This window comes from Gossypium arboreum, chromosome 11 (genome assembly GCF_025698485.1).
Source record: "Gossypium arboreum isolate Shixiya-1 chromosome 11, ASM2569848v2, whole genome shotgun sequence".
Classification (NCBI taxonomy): Eukaryota; Viridiplantae; Streptophyta; class Magnoliopsida; order Malvales; family Malvaceae; genus Gossypium; species Gossypium arboreum.
Genome location: NC_069080.1, coordinates 110410591 through 110430990, shown reverse-complemented (window position 1 = coordinate 110430990; position 20400 = coordinate 110410591). Strand labels below are relative to the sequence as shown.

Genomic DNA, 20400 nt, shown 5'->3' with positions numbered 1-20400 from the left:
AAATAAAAAGGGTTGAAAAACGAAGATGAACAAAGAATAAAATAAGAACAAACCGTAGAAAATAAGAACGTAAGAGGGAGAGAAATTTGAGTGAAAGCTCTCAAAAATTTTTATTGTTTCCTAAAACTCCAGTGTGTTTACAATGAAGGGATAGACCTCTATTTATAGTTGAACCTCCTCAAATCCGACGGTACAGATCAATTACATCAACGGTTAAGATTAAAAGGTATCTACAAATTAAATCTCCAAGATTACAAAATTATATCTTCTAAGATTGCATATCATATCTAAGATTGTATCATATCTAAGATTGCATATCATTGAAGATTATATTTCCATATGAGTCAAGCTTGTAGATGGACCTTAAATCTTTTCACGCAATGGGTCATTCCGATCGGGCCAAATTATATTTGTAATTCTGGACTGAACTTGGACTTCGGTTTTTTTTGGGGGTTTATTATTTTTGTTTTTGGACTTATTTCTGGGCCCGGGCAAAATTGAGTGTCTACAAACAACTAAATTTTTTTTTAAAAAAAATAAGAATAAAGATTTCATTCACTATCTCTAATACATACATTTATATATAATTTGAGGGGAGAGGGAAAAGCCAGAGAAATTACAAAGGGTTTATATAATTTTGAAGGGTGTATAGATGATTCTTGAATTTTGTTTGTAAACAGTAGTTGGAAAAAAAAACAACAAAAAATTAATATAAGAATTCAATCATAGTGATTCATTCATATCCCTAAACGAAGGTCTAAAATCCAAACTTCAAACTAAAAATAAATTGTAATTACAAGACTCCATATGGTATGATGAAAATAATATTACGACAGGTTACAATAAGGTAAGGTACATGAGAAACTTCTTTTATCTTTTTTATTTTTCTTTCAACTAAATTCAACGTGAAAAACAAGTTAAACATCATCCAAACAATTAGCTACTAAGTAAGGTTCATGGGGTTTAGAAGTATCCCCTAGTTGTTGTCCCACCAAAACCGGGACTGAAGTTGTTTAACGATATTTTGATCCAGCTGGAAGGCCTTGGCAAGAACATCAGGATTGATGGTCGGGTCAGAGCCAAACACTGCATTTGCGATGGTGATAACCCCTGGGCTTTGGCTATTGAGAGCAAAAAAGGCAACCGCATTCGTACTCCCCATGTTGAACTGGAAGTGAATCATACCTTCGGGGAAAATGAATACATCTCTAGGGTAAAGGACTTTGGTGAAGAGACGGTTATCCGTGTTCGATATGACAAAGCCGACGGATAGTGTGCCCTCCACAATGACTAGAATTTCAGTGGCACGAGGGTGAGTGTGAGGAGGGTTTAGGCCACAGTAAGGTGCATAGTCAATTCGAACAAGAGATCTACCGAGAGTGTTAAGTATAGGTATTTATTGAACATTGGCTGGAGTGACCATTGATCCTACTTGGTTTGATGTATTTCCAAGAATGTTGAGGCCAGGCAGGAAGAAGTCTTCTGCGGTTGCAAGCTTGGGGTCCTTGCAGAATTGCCATTAACGAAAACTGCATAAATGGAAAGAAAAGGGTTTACTACTTGGACACTTTTCCAATACTTGTACTTGTGTTAAAGGTGGCAACAAACAGCAGTATGTATATTACCCGGATGAAATACAACAACTACAAATGTACGTATGTTATCCGAATGAAGTATGTTTTGTTGTAACAGACGACCTGTATATGATTTGACAAAAAAATTTTGACTGGATAAAGTTGGTCAAGTACTTTCCAGTTTTAGACAAGTCCTAGGTTATCATTAGGATGAATTTAATGTTTGTTCACTTCAACAAGTTAAAAATATTGTTGTAAGCTCTCTATGTATATCATATATTTGATAAATCAATGAAATGAACTAATCATATTCTTGTTCTCTCAATTTCTCATTCCTTTTTGCTTCTGTTTGTTGCTTTTCTGGCAACTCTCTTTTTCTTTGAATCTAAAACTTACTTCATACTTTATCCGGAAATTGCTTTGTTGCTCTGATTTCAACAAAAGCTTCATATTTTACCCTGGTAAATTAGATCTATTTTTCTTCCTGTGTGAAAAACCCAACAAATGGTATCAAGAGCCTAAGTCTTTAAGGACCTTGGTTGTGTTTGAAAGAAAAGAAGCAGAAGCTGTTTTTTTTTTGTTGGTCTATTTGTTTGCTGCAAAGATGAGCTTTACACCACCACCACCACCTGTGTTTGCTGGAGAGAACTACCACATTTGGGAAGTTAAGATGAAAACATACCTTCAAGCACATGATTTGTGGAATGTTGTAGAGAATGATGCTGAACCACTACCATTGAAGGCCAATCCCACCATTGCATAGATAAGGCATCATAGTGAAGATTGTGCCAAGAAGCATAAAGTAATGGCTTGCTTGCAAAATGGAGCATCCGATGTGATTTTTACTAGGATAATGGCATGTGACTCACCAAAGAAAGCATGGGAGAAGCTAAAGGAGAAGTTTATGGGGTCAGGCAAAATAAGACATCAACAGTTGATAAAGCTTAGAAGGGATTTTGAGAATTTGAAGATGAGAGAGTCAGAGACCATTAAGCAGTACTCTAACAGAATAATGGCCATAGTCAACAACATTAGGCTCCTTGGTGATGATTTCAGTGAGAGCAGAGTTGTTGAAAAGGTCATTACAACTCTCCCAGAGAAGTTTGAGTCAAAGATCTCTTCATTGGAGGACTCGAGTGATTTATCAGCCATCTCACTGTCTGAGTTGGTAAATTCCCTATATGCACTTGAGCAAAGGAGGGCCAATAGGCAGGAAGAGCATTCTGAAGGAGCTTTCCAAGCAAAGGCCAAGGAAAGTTTAGGTTCTAGTCAAAAAGGGAAGAAACATTGGGTCGATAGAAGGGAGAAATCAATGAGAGATGCAGGGAAAACTAGATTTCCACCATGCATTCACTGCAAGAAAACTTGACATTTGGAGAAGAACTGCTGGCACGGACCAGATGTTCAATGCAGGAGTTGCAAACAGCTGGGACATGTTGAGAGGGTGTGCAAAAACAGAGGGAATGCACAAGCTCAACAACAAATGCAAGCTAAGGCTGCTGAGGATCTTCAAGCTCAAAAGGAGCATGTTTTTACAGCCTCCTGTTTTGTAACCTCGAGCAAGGTCAGTTGTGACTGGCTAGTGGATAGTGGTTGCACACACCACATGGCAGCTGATGAAAAATTATTCAAGGAGCTCGACAGAAGTTTTGCCTCAAAGATCAGGATTGGCAATGGGAACCTGATTGAAGCCAAAAGCAAGGGCAATGTGGTGATCAACACAAAGTCAGGTAACAAAGTGATTTCTGATGTACTTTTTTGTGCTTGACATAGATCAGAATCTACTTAGTGTTGGTCAGCTTGTAGAAAAAGGTTACTCACTTGCTTTTAAGAATGGCTCATGCATTGTTGAAGACTCTTATTGTCAGGATTTGGTCACAGTAGCAATGATAGATAGGTGTTTTATCCTTGATGTCAATCAACTTGAGAAGAAGGCTTACACCAGCCTTGTTGATGATGCTGGTCTATGGCATAGGAGATTAGGACATGTTAATTACAAGTCACTTGATCAGTTGCACAAGTTTAACTTAGTTGAAGACATGTCGAAAGTTGATGCCAAAGACACTGTCTGTGAGGTTTGCCAGCTTGGTAAGCAAACCAGGTTACCTTTTCCTGCTAATGTGGCATAGAGGGCTCGAGAAAAACTTGATTTAGTCCATTCTGATGTCTGTGGACCAATGAGGACCTCTTCCTTAAATGACAGTAAGTACTTTGTACTGTTTATAGATGATCTGACCAGGTTTTGCTGGGTTTATTTCTTGAATCAGAAATCTAAAGTGTTTGAAGCCTTCAACAAATTTAAGGCATTGGCTGAAAATCAGTCTGGTTGCTAGATTAAGGCCTTGAGAACAGATAATGGCATTGAGTATCTGTCTGAAAGGTTCCAGAAGTTGTGTGAACAAGCTGGGATTTACCATCAGCTAACAACAGTCTATACTCCTCTGTAAAATGGAGTATGTAAGAGGAAGATTCGAACAGTACTTGATATGGCTAGATGTTTGCTGTTTGAGAGTAAGCTGCCAAGCAAGTTTTGGGCTGAGGCTGTCAATACCTCAGTGTGCCTACTCAACAAGTTGCCAACCGTTGTTGTGAAGGAAAAGACTCCTTTTGAAGCCTGGCATGGAATCAAACCTTCTGTTTCACACCTAAAAGTGTTTGGCTGTGTTTCCTATGCCCTTATTCCAGCTGAGAGGAGAACCAAGCTTGAGAGAAGGGCTGCTCCTAGAATATTTGTTGGCTACAGCAGCATCAAAAGGGCTACAGGGTGTATGATCCCTCAACTAAGAAGATTTTGGTGAGTATGGATGTGAGGTTTGATGAAGGCAGAGTATGGAGCTGGAATAATGCTAATACAAGGTTGACTGATGAAGATCAGCTGGAAAATAGTTTGGAACTAGCTGAAGAATGGCTAGTTGATGATAATTTTGATAAAGCACCTGTGAGAGGGACAAGGACTATTGCAGACATCTATCAAAGATGTAATGTTGCAATAGTTGAACCTTCAAATTTTGAAGAGGCTGCTAAAGAAGAATGCTGGAAGAAGGCTGGAAGAAGGCCATGGAAGCTGAAATGGAGATGATCCATAAAAATGACACATGGGAGCTGGTTGATAAGCCAGTAAACAGAAAGATAATAGGTTTCAAATGGGTGTTCAGGACCAAGAACAATGCAAATGGATCTCTGAACAAGCATAAGGCCAGACTAGTTGTGAAGGGGTATAGTCAGCAGCAAGGAGTTGATTATGTTGAAACCTTTGCACCTGTTGCAAGGTTAGACACCATAAGGTTGTTGTTTTCCTTAGCTGCTCAAAAATAGTGAAAGGTGCATCAATTGGATGTAAAGTCAGCATTTCTAAATGGATTTCTCAAGGAAGAAATCTTCATAGAACAGCCTGAAGGATTTAAGGTTGCTGGTGAAGAACACAAGGTTTACAAGCTCAAGAAGGCTTTGTATGGCCTAAAATAGGCTCCAAAGGCCTGGTATGACAGGATTGATGCATACCTGTCAAATCTTGGATTTGAGAAGAGCATAAGTGAGCCTACACTCTATGTGAAGAAGGCTGAAAAGGAAACCTTGTTGATAGTCTCACTTTATGTGGATGACTTATTAGTAACTGGTTGCAAAGGTGAGCTGATTGAAGATTTCAAGAAACAAATGCTAGATGTGTTTGAGATGATTGATTTAGGTTTGATGACCTACTTCCTTAGTATGGAAGTTAATCAGAATGAGCATGACATTTTCATAAGCCAGCAAGCATTTGCACAGAAAGTTTTAAGTAAATTCAGCATGTTAAAATGCAAGCCTGTGAGCACTCCTGTTGCACTAGGAGAGAAACTCTCAAGCACCAGTAAGCATGATCGAGTAGATGAAAAGGAGTATAGAAGTTTGGTTGGTTGTCTACTCTACTTGACAGCAACAAGGCCAGACATCTTGTATGCTGTTAGCCTTCTATCGAGATTCATGCAGTGCTGCAATGTTGTACATTTTAAAGCTGCTAAAAGAGTCCTAAGGTATGTTAAAGGCACCTTAGGCTATGGTGTGAAGTTTGAGAGAGCTGAGGAACTGAAGCTGGTCGGTTATTCAGACAGTGATCAAGCTGGCTCAGTTGATGATATGAAGAGTACATCGGGATACTTCTTCATTCTAGGATCAGGAGTTTTTAGCTAGAGCTCAAAGAAGCAACAAACTGTTGCTCAATCAACAGCTGAAGCAGAGTATATTGCAGCTGCTGGGGCTATTAATCAAGCCATTTGGCTTAGGAAACTTTTGTATGACTTGAATGAAGAGCAAGTTGAAGCAACAGAGATCAAAGTTGACAATCAGTCAGCTGCTGCAATTGCCAAGAACCTTGTGTTTCATGGCAAAACTAAGCATGTCAAGATCAAATACCATTTTGTGAGGGAGGCAGAGTTGTCAAAGGAGATCAACTTGGTCCATTGCTGCTCAGAAGTTCAATTGGCAGACATTTTGACCAAGCCGTTAGCTGCCACTAGGTTCGAGTATTTGAAGAAGCAAATTGGAGTCTGCTGTTTTGTAGCCAAGGAGGAGTGTTAAAGGTGGCAACAAACAGCAGTATGTATATTACCCGGATGAAATACAACAACTACAAATGTACGTATGTTATACGGATGAAGTACGTTTTGTTGTAACAGACGACCTGTATATGATTTGACAGAAACTTTTTGACTGGATAAAGTTGTCAAGTACTTTCCAGTTTTAGACAGGTCCTAGGTTATCATTAGGATGAATTTAATGTTTATTCACTTCAACAAGTTAAAAATATTGTTGTAAGCTCTCTATGTATATCATATATTTGATGAATCAATGAAATAAACTGACCATATTCTTGTTCTCTCAATTTCTCATTCCTTTCTGCTTCTGTTTGTTGCTTTTCTGGCAGCTCTCTTTTTCTTTGAATCTAAAACTGTGACACCCCTAATGTGACCCTAGTCGGAGAGTGGTTTCGGGACCACAAAACCGAGTCACAAGAATAATTAGGTGTTATATTCTGTGCTTATTGTATGTGGAATTTGTATGCATAAATATTTCGTGCCTTGATTTTATTATTTAGGTGCTAATTCATAAGAAAGGACCCATGTGTTAGGACTTGAAAATGTGATAGGTGAATTTTTAAGTGGCCAAATAATGCATGAAGTAAAGACATGAGGGATTTGCATGTCAATTTAGCCAACTATAGGAAGTGGCCGGCCATGGTAATGAAGATGGGCAAAAGAAAACATGTCTTGAACATGTTTTGCTAATGGTGGATGTTAGAAATAATAAAATAAAGAGCATGGGCAAAGGGAACATGTTTCAAACATGTCTAGTTAATGGATCATGTTAGAAAGAATAAAGAAATGGAGAAAAAAGGGGAAATGATGAACAAAAAAAAAAGAGTGTGGATGCCCCCCCTTGTTGCCGTGAGTTGAGGAAAAAGAAAGGAGAAAAATTTTGTTGTTCATCCTTTCTCATTTTGTTACAATTGCCATGACTTGAGAAGAAGAAAAAAAAAGTGTTCATGTTTTCTTTCTTTTGCTATTGCCGAAATTAGAGGAAGGGGAAGAAGGGAGATTCGGCCAAGGTGGTCTTCTAGATCAAGGTATGTTCAAGGGTACCTTTGGATGTATATACAACCTTTAGGTGATGAGCCTAAATTTTATCTATTTCATGGTTGGGTTTGGGGTTGATGGAGAGTTAGAATTGGCTAAGGAGCCTAACAAAAACATTTTGGTTGATACCTTGATGCCATTATCATGCTAAGTTGAATGGTGGATGCACTCTTGGTAAGGTCAAGGAAGTTGAGATTTCTTGTGTGTGTCTAGGCAAAATGCCGAATGATTTAGTGTTGGAGATAGGAGCTTACTTAGAATGATAAATTCTTCTCCTATGATTATTTTTCTTGCATGTTAAATGGCTCCTACTTAGCCATGCAAAATTTGTAATTTGTATGGATGATTGGAGCATTCGGCTAGGGTATAAATGAAGGGATTTTGGTTGTTTCATCTAAGTATGGATGATGAATGTGCTATGGAAAGAAATCGGTCTTCCTATGAATATGATTCGTGAATGTTTATATTAGTAAAATAATTTATGTTCAAACACTTGAGGATTCGCATTGTCCATGACTATTGTGTTTAGGAGGTGATTTTGATTATTTGAATATTGGAAAGTAAGAATAGGTGTGATCGGTCATGGGAATTTGAGATGTTGTACATTAGAATTGAAAATACTTGAGACTAGGTTACCTTAATAGTGATAATACATTCGGCCTTGATGCATTAATTGAATGTTGGCTAAGGTTTTGATATTTTGAACAAGGATAGTTGTGAATGGAGTGAAAACCATTAAATTATACACATAAGTATCCAGCAAGAAATTTAACTACTAAATGTATTTATACTAGGAGATCAATACATCAAAAGGGGAGAATCAAACAAAGGCAAAGCAAAGATAATCGAGTAGTCGATTGGAAATCGTTTCATCCAATATAAGGTAAGTCATTAAGCATATATTTGGTATTGTTTTAAATGATCATAATATCTATGCAATTGTGTTTAATGAAATGATATGTAAATGAAAATGTATGTGTATGGAATGATGACATTGTTGAATGTAAAAGAAATAGTGAAATGTGTAGAAAGTTGCTTTCGGCACTAAGTGTGCGGGCAATACGTGTGTACGGTGACGAGATTGGCACTAAGTGTGCATGCTAGAAATATATGGCACTAAGTGTGCATGCTGGAAATATATGGCACTAAGTGTGCATGCTGGAAATATACGGCACTGGGTGTGCGAGCTCGAAGGGTATGGCACTATGTGTGCGGGCTTAAATCACATGGCACTAAGTGTGCGAAATCGAGTATTAAGCACTGTGTGTGCGTACTCTATATATATATATATATCTCCGATCGAACAATTATATGGAGGGTGTGTCTTCATCGAGTGGAGTATGGACAGCGGAAAGAGTAAGTACCTTGAGTTCGTGGCTAATAGATACTATGTTCATGCTCGTGGTTGAGTCGGTAAGTTTTAAATCTATGTGATGATTTCAATTGCATGATTGTTGTGGAAATGAAATGATGAATGGAAATTGCTTCAAATATCCTATTGAATAGTATATGAAATGTAAATGTATGACTTGGTATGACATTGATCCGAAAGGTCAAAGGAACTATGGTAGTTCGGTATGGCTGGAACGCTGGGCCTTGTTTCATTATTTCATTTTATGATAATTTTAGTAACGGATGGTTGTGAAATGCTTATGACTTACTGAGTTATAAACTCACTCGGTGTTTTCTTGTCACCCATTTTAGGTCTCTTGGACTCGTATCGTTTGCGTGCTCGGAACCGTCGTTGAAGTCATCACACCGGCTGGAAATCTTTTGGTATTGTCTTCGTAGTTGAACTAGGAGAACATTTGGCATGTATAGGCTATTTTGTTTTGTTGAATCTCGGGTTGTAAACTTTAAGTCATGCGAAAATGGCCTATGTGGTCGGTTGAGTGTGAATCTAAAACCTATAGGCACGAGCCTTAGAAACCTTAATTTTGATAAGGTGGCCATAGTTTGTATTATGTATGATGAAATAGTTGGCCATGGAAGAATTATGAAATAGTCATTGTTTGCTTTAGTACCAGATGCTGCCAGCAGCAGTGAGGTGAGATGGAAAAATCACTAAAAATAGTAGAAGTAGAATTAAATAGTGAATAAATTAAGAAATTGAACCTTGATGAATCTATTTTCATATGGATGAAACGAAACGACCGTATGAGCTGTATTTTAAGAGATATTCAGGTTTTCATGAAACAGGGCCAGAACGGTTTCTGGATCCCCTGCTCCGACTTTGAAAATTCACTATAAATTAACCAAAGAGAATTAGAAGTCATGATCTATATTTGCAGATTCCTTGCGAGTCTAGTTTCTCTAGAAACAAATGGCATAAGTGTTGGAGCCCTGTACAGGAAGATATCCAAGTCGTAGTACACAAAGGTCAGTGTAGTCGAACCCTGAAACAGGGAGACTTTAACTAATAAACTGTACTAATTGGCCCAACGAAAATTCTGGAAAAAATGTGTAGATGGGATTATGAGTCTAGTTTCAGGAAAATTGACGGAACTCATTTTCGAGTTCTGGAACTCGAGATATGATTTTAAGGTGACAGTGACGCGGTTAGCTAGCCTGCCTGGAATGTAAATTAAATAATTCCAAGAGAGAAATAAGGAAGTAAGCCGGTAACACCACGTGGTCAAATCCGGTGACGGTCACGGGTTTGGGGTGTTACATTTAATTGGTATCGAGCTATGGTTTAGTCGGTTCTAGGACTACCATAGCGTGTGAGTCTAGCTATACATGCCAAATTGTTAGTGCTTAATAATGTGATGACTTGACGGTTGAAGTTTTTGTTTTGATTAACAAATGGAACCCGGTAGAGAGACCCTTGGCGGATGACGTTGAAAGTGTAGCGGCTGCTCCGCGCAAGGGACGCTGCCTGTTGAGCCTCGATCATCCGCGAATAATCAAAATGAAGGGCGAAACAAGCCTTCTTCACCATGATGAATGAGTGGGTCGCGCAATATGCCCGAACCAATCCGGCTGTCCAACCATTCCCGAATTTAAATATCGCACCCCAAGTGCCCGCAATGCCTCCGAGCATCGATCCCGTGAGGCTGAGTAAACCACCTGAGACCTGATTAGGAAGCGCGGGCTGAGGAGTTCAAGGCCATAGTTCTTGATGATGCCGAAAAGGCCGAAGTTTTGGCTCGATAACACCATTCGAGTGTTAGATGAACTGTCATGCACACCCGATGAATGTCTTAAGTGTGCTATATCCTTGTTGCGAGACTCAGCTTACTATTGTGGAGGACTTTAATTTCCATAGTCCCAAACGAACGAGTTACTTGGGATTTCTTTCAATCGAATTTCGAAGAAATACATTAGTCAACAGTTCATCGATCGAAGCGTAAGGAATTCTTGGAACTCAAGCAAGGCCGTATGACAGTATCTGAATACGAACATGAGTTCGTAAGACTTAGTCGGTATGCCCGAGAGTGTGTGGCTGATGAGGTTGCTATGTGCAAAAGATTTGAAGAAGGATTGAATGAAGAGTTAAAGCTACTAGTGGGTATTTTGGAGATAAAGGAGTTCGTAACACTAGTCGAACGAGCCTGCAAGGCGGAAGAACTTGGAAAGGAGAAGAAGAAGGTTGAATTTGAAGCAAGAGATTATCGTAAAAGATCGTGAGTAAAGCTCCGTTCTCGGTAAAGAAGTTCAGGAGGACACTAATAAGTCGAGGCGATCGGGAATTTCCATCGAGCCCGACCATTGACGGACTCTCGAGCTACTTGTAGCTAGTGTGGGCAATAATCGTCAAGAGAGACCTGAATGCCCCAATGTGGAAGACGACACCTAGGTGAATGTTGGGGTAAGTCTTTTAATAGGGCTGTTATGGATGCGGTTCAAGGACCACTTCATTAGAGATTGTCTACGAGCTAGATGAGAGTAATAAGACGCAAGGTGCAAGACCTAGTGGAACGACGGCTAGAGGTAGGCCCCGAGAATTTCGGAGGTAGGGTGGTAATCGAGAGGAGCCTCGATCACGGCTGTTCGATCCGAGACCCGTGCTCTGCTAGAGCATATGCCATTCGCGCACGAGAGGAGGCATCCTCCTTGACGTTATCACTGGTACTTTTACTCTCTTTGATACTAGTGTGATTGCATTGATTGACCCCGCTCTACTCATTCATATGTATGTGAAACCTTAGCATCCAAGAAGACTCTACCGTTGAGTCTCTCGAGTTCGTAATTGAGTGTCCAACCCTTTGGGTCAATATGTACTCGTTGATAAAGTGTGCAAGAGATGCCCCTAATAATTCGAGAATCGCTTTTCCGCCGATCGATGCTTCTACCATTTGATGAATTCGATGTTATTCTTGGTATGGATTGGTGACCGTACATGATGCGTTGGTGGACCGCAAAAGGAAAACCATTGATTTGAGGAGTGTAAATAACGAGGTAGTCCGAGTCGAGTCTCTCGATTTAAAAGGAGTGCCAACGATAATATCTTCTATGACCGCTCGGAGGTATGTGAAAAGGGTGTGAAACATACCTTGCGTATGTGTTTGAAAGTAAAGAGACGGAAAGGAAACTCGAATCGGTACCAGTGGTTTGTGAGTATTCGGATGTTTTTCCGAGGAGTTACCGGATTGCCACCGGTTCGAGAAGTGGAATTCGCATCGGTTGTACCGGTACTACGCCGATTTCAATAGCCCCATATCGTATGGCATTAACGGAATTAAAGGAATTGAAGGTTCAATTGCAAGAATTGACGGATAGAGGTTTCGCCGACCGAGTTTTTCTCCATGAGGCGCACAGTATTGTTTGTGAAAAGAAGGATGGAACTATGAGATTGTGCATCGACTATCGTCGGTTGAATAAAGTGACGATAAAGAACAAATATCCATTGCCACGAATTGACGATTTGTTTGATCAATTAAAGGAGCCTCGGTGTTTTCAAAGATAGATTTGAGGTCGAGGTACTATCAGTTGAGGGTCCGAGAATCGGACATACCCAAGACTACTTTTAGAACGAGGTACGGTCACTACGAATTCTTAGTGATGCCGTTTGGGCTCACTAATGCCCTCATGTATATTCTGGATTTAATGAATAGAATTTTCAGGCCATACTTGGATCGGTTCGTAGTTGTATTTATCGATGACATTTTGGTCTATTCGAGAGATGAAACCGAACATCTTGAACACCGAGGCTAGTGTTGTAAATCTTACGAGATAAGCGATTATACATAAAGTTCAATAAATGTGAATTTTGGTTGAGAGAGGTTAGCTTTTTGGGGCACGTGGTGTCCGTGACGGTGTCGAGTGGACCCGAACAAAATTTCAGCCATAGTTGATTGGAAACCTCCAAGGAATATTACCGAAGTTAGGAGCTTTTTGGGGCTTGCCGGATACTATCGACGATTTGTGAAAGGTTTTTCGGTGATAGCTGCACCGATGACGAAACTACTCCAAAAGATGTTAAGTTCGAGTGGTCGGAACATTTGTCAAGAAAGTTTCGATCGACTAAAAACTGCTTAACCGAGGCCCCAGTGCTAGTACAATACCGGAGTCCGTAAAGAGTTTGTCATATCTGATGACGCATCCTTGATTGGGTTAGGTTGTGTGTTGATGCAAGAAGGTCGAGTTGTGGCTTACGCGTCGAGACAACTAAAGCCGCATGAGAGAAACTATCCGACCCATGACCTTGAACTAGCAGCCATAGTGTTCGCCTTGAAGATATGGCGGCATTACTTGTTTAGAGAAAGGTGTCATATTTATTCGGACCATAAGAGTCTTAAATATCTGATTACTCAAGGAGATCTAAACTTGCGACAAAGACGTTGGCTTGAGTTGTTGAAGGACTATGAACTTGTCATTGATTATCACCCAGGAAAGGCCAACGTGGTGGCCGATGCTTTAAGTCGTAAGGCACTGTCTGCTTTGAGAGCGATGGATGCTCATCTATCCATTTCACTCGAGGAGGTGCTAGTAGTCGAATTAGAGGCCAAACCGTTATTGATTCATCAAATACTTGAATCTCAGAAGGTCGACGCTAAATTGGTCGCTAAACGAGTCGAATGTGTTTCAAATGAGGAATCAGAATTTCAGATTGACGACAATGATTGCTAGACGTTCAAGGGTCGATTATGTATTCCAAGGGATTCGGAACTTGTTTCGATGATTTTGAACGAGGCTCACAGTAGTCGAATGTCAATCCACCCGGGTAGTACTAAAATGTACAATGATCCAAACGCCAATTTTGGTGGCCCGGTATGAAACGAGACATTTCTGAATTTGTTTCAAGGTGTCTGATATGTCAACAAGTGAAAGCGGAACATCAAGTGCCATCGGGATTACTTCAGCCGATCACGATACCCGAGTGGAAATGGGATCGAGTCACCATGGACTTTGTGTCCGGACTACCATTGTCAGCGAGTAAGAAGGATGCGATTTGGGTTGTTGTTGATAGATTGACTAAGTCGGCTCATTTTATCCCTGTCCGCACGGATTTTTCGCTCGATAAATTGGCAGAATTATACATCTCCCAAATTGTTCGATTGCATGGGGTGCCTATTTCTATCGTGTCGGATAGAGACCCAAGATTTACATCGCGATTTTGGAAGAAATTGCAAGAGGCTTTGGGTACCAAGCTGCATTTTAGCACTGCTTTTCACCCCCAAACCGATGGTCAATCCGAACGGATAATTCAAATACTCGAGGATATGTTGAGATGTTGCATCCTTGAGTTTAGTGGCTCATGGGAACGGTATTTACATTTGGTTGAATTCGCTTACAACAATAGCTTTCAAACAAGTATTAAGATGGCGCCTTACGAGGCTTTATACGGTCGTAAATGCCGTACACCATTGTTTTGGATTGAGCTCGGTGAAAGCAAAATATTTGATTAAAGATGCTGAACAGAAAGTGAAAGTAATCCGTGAAAGTCTGAAGATAGCCTCCGATCGTCAGAAGTCGTACGCGGATCTGAAACGAAAAGACATCGAGTATCAGGTGGGAGATAAAGTGTTTCTTAAAGTTTCGCCTTGGAAAAAGATACTCAGATTTGGCCGTAAAGGCAAATTGCGTCCGAGGTTCATTGGGCCATATGAGATATCCGAACGAGTCGGTCCAGTTGCATATCGTTTGATTTTGCCCCCTGAACTCGAAAAGATTCACGACGTTTTTCATGTTTCGATGCTTCGACGCTATAGATCTGATCCATCGCACGTGATTAGTCCATCAGAGGTTAAAATGCAAGCCAATATAAGTTACGAGGAAGAACCCACTCGTATCCTAGCTCGGGAAGTGAAAGAGTTACGAAACAAGAAAGTTCCGTTAGTAAAAGTGTTATGGCTCAAACACGGGATAGAAGAAGCTACATTGGAACCCGAGAACTCTATGAAAGAATGATACCCAAACCTATTTACCGGTAATATTTTCGGGGACGAAAATCTCTTAAGTGGGGGAGAGTTGTGACACCCCTAATGTGACCCTAGTCGGAGAGTGGTTTCGGGACCACAAAACCGAGTCACAAGAATAATTAGGTGTTATATTCTGTGCTTATTGTATGTGGAATTTGTATGCATAAATATTTCGTGCCTTAATTTTATTAATTAGGTGCTAATTCATAAGAAAGGACCCATGTGTTAGGACTTGAAAATGTGATAGGTGAATTTTAAGTGGCCAAATAATGCATGAAGTAAAGACATGAGGGATTTGCATGTCAATTTAGCCAACTATAGGAAGTGGCCGCCATGGTAATGAAGATGGGCAAAAGAAAACATGTCTTGAACATGTTTTGCTAATGGTGGATGTTAGAAATAATAAAATAAAGAGCATGGGCAAAGGAACATGTTTCAAACATGTCTAGTTAATGGATCATGTTAGAAAGAATAAAGAAATGGAGAAAAAGGGAAATGATGAACAAAAAAAAAGAGTGTGGATGCCCCCTTGTTGCCGTGAGTTGAGGAAAAGAAAGGAGAAAAATTTTGTTGTTCATCCTTTCTCATTTTGTTACAATTGCCATGACTTGAAAAGAAGAAAAAAAAGTGTTCATGTTTTCTTTCTTTTGCTATTGCGAAATTAGAGGAAGGGAAGAAGGAGATTCGCCAAGGTGGTCTTCTAGATCAAGGTATGTTCAAGGGTACCTTTGGATGTATATACAACCTTTAGGTGATGAGCCTAAATTTTATCTATTTCATGGTTGGGTTTGGGGTTGATGGAGAGTTAGAATTGGCTAAGGAGCCTAACAAAAACATTTTGGTTGATACCTTGATGCCATTATCATGCTAAGTTGAATGGTGGATGCACTCTTGGTAAGGTCAAGGAAGTTGAGATTTCTTGTGTGTGTCTAGGCAAAATGCCGAATGATTTAGTGTTGGAGATAGGAGCTTACTTAGAATGATAAATTCTTCTCCTATGATTATTTTTCTTGCATGTTAAATGGCTCCTACTTAGCCATGCAAAAATTTGTAATTTGTATGGATGATTGGAGCATTCGGCTAGGGTATAAATGAAGGGATTTTGGTTGTTTCATCTAAGTATGGATGATGAATGTGCTATGGAAAGAAATCGGTCTTCCTATGAATATGATTCGTGAATGTTTATATTAGTAAAATAATTTATGTTCAAACACTTGAGGATTCGGCATTGTCCATGACTATTGTGTTTAGGAGGTGATTTTGATTATTTGAATATTGGAAAGTAAGAATAGGTGTGATCGGTCATGGGAATTTGAGATGTTGTACATTAGAATTGAAAATACTTGAGACTAGGTTACCTTAATAGTGATAATACATTCGCCTTGATGCATTAATTGAATGTTGGCTAAGGTTTTGATATTTTGAACAAGGATAGTTGTGAATGGAGTGAAAACCATTAAATTATACACATAAGTATCCAGCAAGAAATTTAACTACTAAATGTATTTATACTAGGAGATCAATACATCAAAAGGGGAGAATCAAACAAAGGCAAAGCAAAGATAATCGAGTAGTCGATTGGAAATCGTTTCATCCAATATAAGGTAAGTCATTAAGCATATATTTGGTATTGTTTTAAATGATCATAATATCTATGCAATTGTGTTTAATGAAATGATATGTAAATGAAAATGTATGTGTATGGAATGATGACATTGTTGAATGTAAAAGAAATAGTGAAATGTGTAGAAAGTTGCTTTCGGCACTAAGTGTCTGAGCAACACGTGTGTACGGTGACGAGATTGGCACTAAGTGTGCATGCTAGAAATATATGGCACTAAGTGTGCATGCTGGAAATATATGGCACTAAGTGTGCATGCTGGAAATATCTGACCTTGGGTGTGCGAGCTCGAAGGGTATGGCACTATGTGTGCGGGCTTAAATCACATGGCACTAAGTGTGCGAAATCGAGTATTAAGCACTGTGTGCGTACTCTATATATATATATATATCTCCGATCGAACAATTATATGGAGGGTGTGTCTTCATCGAGTGGAGTATGGACAGCGGAAAGAGTAAGTACCTTGAGTTCGTGGCTAATAGATACTATGTTCATGCTCAGGGTTGAGTCGGTAAGTTTTAAATCTATGTGATGATTTCAATTGCATGATTGTTGTGGAAATGAAATGATGAATGGAAATTGCTTCAAATATCCTATTGAATAGTATATGAAATGTAAATGTATGACTTGGTATGACATTGATCCGAAAGGTCAAAGGAACTATGGTAGTTCGGTATGGCTGGAACGCTGGGCCTTGTTTCATTATTTCATTTTATGATAATTTTAGTAACAGATGGTTGTGAAATGCTTATGACTTCTGAGTTATAAACTCACTCGGTGTTTTCTTGTCACCCATTTTAGGTCTCTTGGACTCGTATCGTTTATGCGTTTCGGAACCGTCGTTGAAGTCATCACACCGCTGGAAATCTTTTGGTATTGTCTTCGTAGTTGAACTAGGAGAACATTTGGCATGTATAGGCTATTTTGTTTTGTTGAATCTCGGGTTGTAAACTTTAAGTCATGCGAAAATGGCCTATGTGGTCGGTTGAGTGTGAATCTAAAACCTATAGGCACGAGCCTTAGAAACCTTAATTTTGATAAGGTGGCCATAGTTTGTATTATGTATGATGAAATAGTTGGCCATGGAAGAATTATGAAATAGTCATTGTTTGCTTTAGTACCAGATGCTGCCAGCAGCAGTGAGGTGAGATGGAAAAATCACTAAAAATAGTAGAAGTAGAATTAAATAGTGAATAAATTAAGAAATTTAACCTTGATGAATCTATTTTCATATGGATGAAACGAAACGACCGTATGAGCTGTATTTTAAGAGATATTCAGGTTTTCGCGAAACAGGGCCAGAACGGTTTCTGGATCCCCTGCTCCGACTTTGAAAATTCACTATAAATTAAACAGAGAGAATTAGAAGTCATGATCTATATTTGCAGATTCCCTTGCGAGTCTAGTTTCTCTAGAAACAAATGGCATAAGTGTTGGAGCCCTGTACAGGAAGATATCCAAGTCGTAGTACACAAAGGTCAGTGTAGTCGAACCCTGAAACAGGGGAGACTTTAACTAATAAACTGTACTAATTGGCCCAACGAAAAATTCTAGAAAAAAATGTGTAGATGGGCTTATGAGTCTAGTTTCAGGGAAAATTGACGGAACTCATTTTCGAGTTCTGGAACTCGAGATATGATTTTTAAGGTGACAGTGACGCGGTTAGCTAGCCTGCCTGGAACAGAAATTAAATAATTCCAAGAGAGAAATAAGGGAAGTAAGCCCGGTAACACCACGTGGTCAAATCCGGTGACGGTCACGGGTTTGGGGTGTTACAAAAACTTACTTCATACTTTATCCGGAAATATTGCTTTGTTGCTCTAATTTCAACAAAAACTTCATATTTTACCCGGGTAAATTAGATCTATTTTTTTTCCTGTGTGAAAAACCCAACAACTTGCTATATTTCTCCACTTTTCAGAGTTAAAGCGAATATATCGCAAAGATGAAATTTCAAAGAATTATAAGAACACACCACCGTCTTTAGTATCATTAATTGCTACACAGAAATCCTGAAGAGGGCCGGGATCTGAAGCTGAGACAAGTTTGGAAGCCAAAGCCAAGAGGACAAATGCTACAAGGTATTGAACACCTTTCATTGTTGTAAGCAACAGTCCTGAACCTGATCAAATTGAGCTTCTAGGATTTGTTGCTTTATGAGGGGTGAGAAATCTGGTTTCAAAGCATGTCCATTTATAGATAGTAGTCACTGAACATGTCCATTGTCATTTTATTTCTTTAACAATTCCATTTTAAAAAGGAAAATAAAAAAAAGAGGTTTGCCAAGTCTGAAGTGATTACTGGTTTTTAAAGAGATCTGAAGGTATCATTCTTCAACTACTCTACACCTTCAACCTCGTCGAACTGGTCGTTTTTACATACCCAATGTCGTCTTAACTACTCTACTGACTTTGAATGTGTGTATATATATAAATATAATATATATATATATACACAATTGATTAGCCTCTAGCAGTATTTCAAAGTTGCAGTGCTCCTATATATCCATAGAACGGTGAAAACTATATGCAGATTACATTTAATGCAACCGGGCTTTCATGAAGATGTCCATGCACGTGTATATTCAGAGAGATATAAAACCACAAGTATTGAATCACTCCAAGGCGCTTTTCTTGCAAATACTTCTTACTTAATCAAGCAATTTTATTTGAATTAATTAATAGATGTTGAAGCTCGTTAATAAGCCGGCCTGGAAAAACAGTTTCTCTAATTTTTTTAAAAATAAAATAAAATTGAGATCACTAATTGCAAAAGGAGATGATAATGAGGGAAAAAGATCATGTCAAAGGTTTCAATAGTTAATCTCCCTCAACCCACAATGGCAGTCTCTTTCACACTTTAACCAAGCCCAGCTGCTGGCACTTTATGTTTAAACACTGCCAAATGGCAAAATGTTTCCAACTTGGATTATTGTTAACATTATTTTCATTGTATCTTGCATGAACAGGGTTGCCTGCCCGCCGCCTTAGCAACCTTGGATATCTCCTAAAGTCAACGTTCGAATGGACCAAGTTGTATTAAGTAATACAAAAGAAATAATTTAATTACAGATTTGACTACTTCCGTGACAATTATACTGATGTAAGCATTGGAAGTGGGAAGAGACAAGGGTAGTAGTTGAAGAACAATTCATCAGAAATGGAAAAACATAGACTAGCTCAAAGACTGTAATGTATAAATAGTCATGTTCTGCAGCAGAGTTCCTCATCCTCTCCAAAGCAATCAAAATTCCATTTATCACAATGAAAACTGCCCATTTCATCCTAATATTTTGTCTCTTGGCTCTGGCTTCACCATTTGCCTATGCATCTGATCCTAGTCCTCTCCAAGATTTCTGCGTAGCCATCAATGACCCCAAGGATGCTGGTAAGTTTTGTTTTTATCTCTTCTTCTTAAACTTGACCTTCAAATAAAACATTCTACAACCTCTTCATGGCATGGTACATGAAATTATAACATTCTTCTTCTCGTCTCCACTCCAGTGTTTGTTAATGGGAAGTTCTGCAAGGACCCAAAGCTTGCTAAAGCACAAGACTTTTACTATTCAGGGCTCAACATCCCCAGAAACACATCAAATCCAGTGGGATCGACTGTTACTCCAGTTAATGTTGCTCAAATACCAGGGCTGAACACTCTTGGCATCTCATTGGTTCGAATTGATTACGCACCAAATGGTGGCCTAAACCCCCCTCATACTCACCCTCGTGCCACCGAAATACTAGTCGTTGTGGAGGGCACACTCTACGTTGGCTTCGTGACATCCAACACCGATAATCGTCTCATTACCAAGGTCTTATACCCTGGAGATGTATTTGTTTTCCCAATTGGTCTCATTCACTTTCAATTCAATGTGGGGAAAACCAATGCCGTTGCCTTCGCTGCTTTGAGTAGCCAGAATCCTGGTGTTATTACCGTAGCCAATGCAGTGTTTGGATCAAATCCACCCATCAATCCCGATGTTCTCGTCAAGGCTTTCCAATTGGACAAGAATGTGGTGAAAAATCTTCAGTCAAAATTCTGGTGGGCTAACAATTAGGGCGCCCAAATATAATTCAATTTGGATTCAAATTCACAATTTGTTTGCAATAATCTTTGATTTGTTTCCTTTTCTACAATAATAATTTGTTTTTTTGGAAAGATTAAATATAAAAATTATTTGCTTATGTTGCTGTAAGCTTCTTTTTTAAGTAATGAACTTTATTGTTTTCGTT

At 39.1% G+C, this 20400-nt stretch overlaps 1 protein-coding gene and 1 pseudogene across 1 annotated transcript; one reads left to right on the top strand and one right to left on the bottom strand.

Moving 5' to 3' along the window:
* Positions 1-871: 871 nt before the first annotated feature.
* Positions 872-18327, bottom strand: LOC108466780 (germin-like protein subfamily 1 member 7; annotated as a pseudogene).
* Positions 18328-19401: 1074 nt separating this feature from the next.
* LOC108466649 (germin-like protein subfamily 1 member 14) lies at positions 19402-20400 on the top strand. The gene is made up of 2 exons (XM_017767033.2): positions 19402-19555; positions 19672-20400. Exons 1-2 carry the CDS (start codon positions 19432-19434, stop codon positions 20223-20225), a joined length of 678 nt encoding a protein of 225 aa, XP_017622522.2. The 5' UTR covers positions 19402-19431; the 3' UTR covers positions 20226-20400.

Coding starts and splice junctions, on each gene's coding strand:
- LOC108466649 (XM_017767033.2), top strand. CDS start 19,432: ATGAAAACTGCCCATTTCATCCTAATATTTTGTCTCTTGGCTCTGGCT. Junction 19,556..19,671: donor CAATGACCCCAAGGATGCTG/GTAAGTTTTGTT, acceptor TCTCCACTCCAG/TGTTTGTTAATGGGAAGTTC.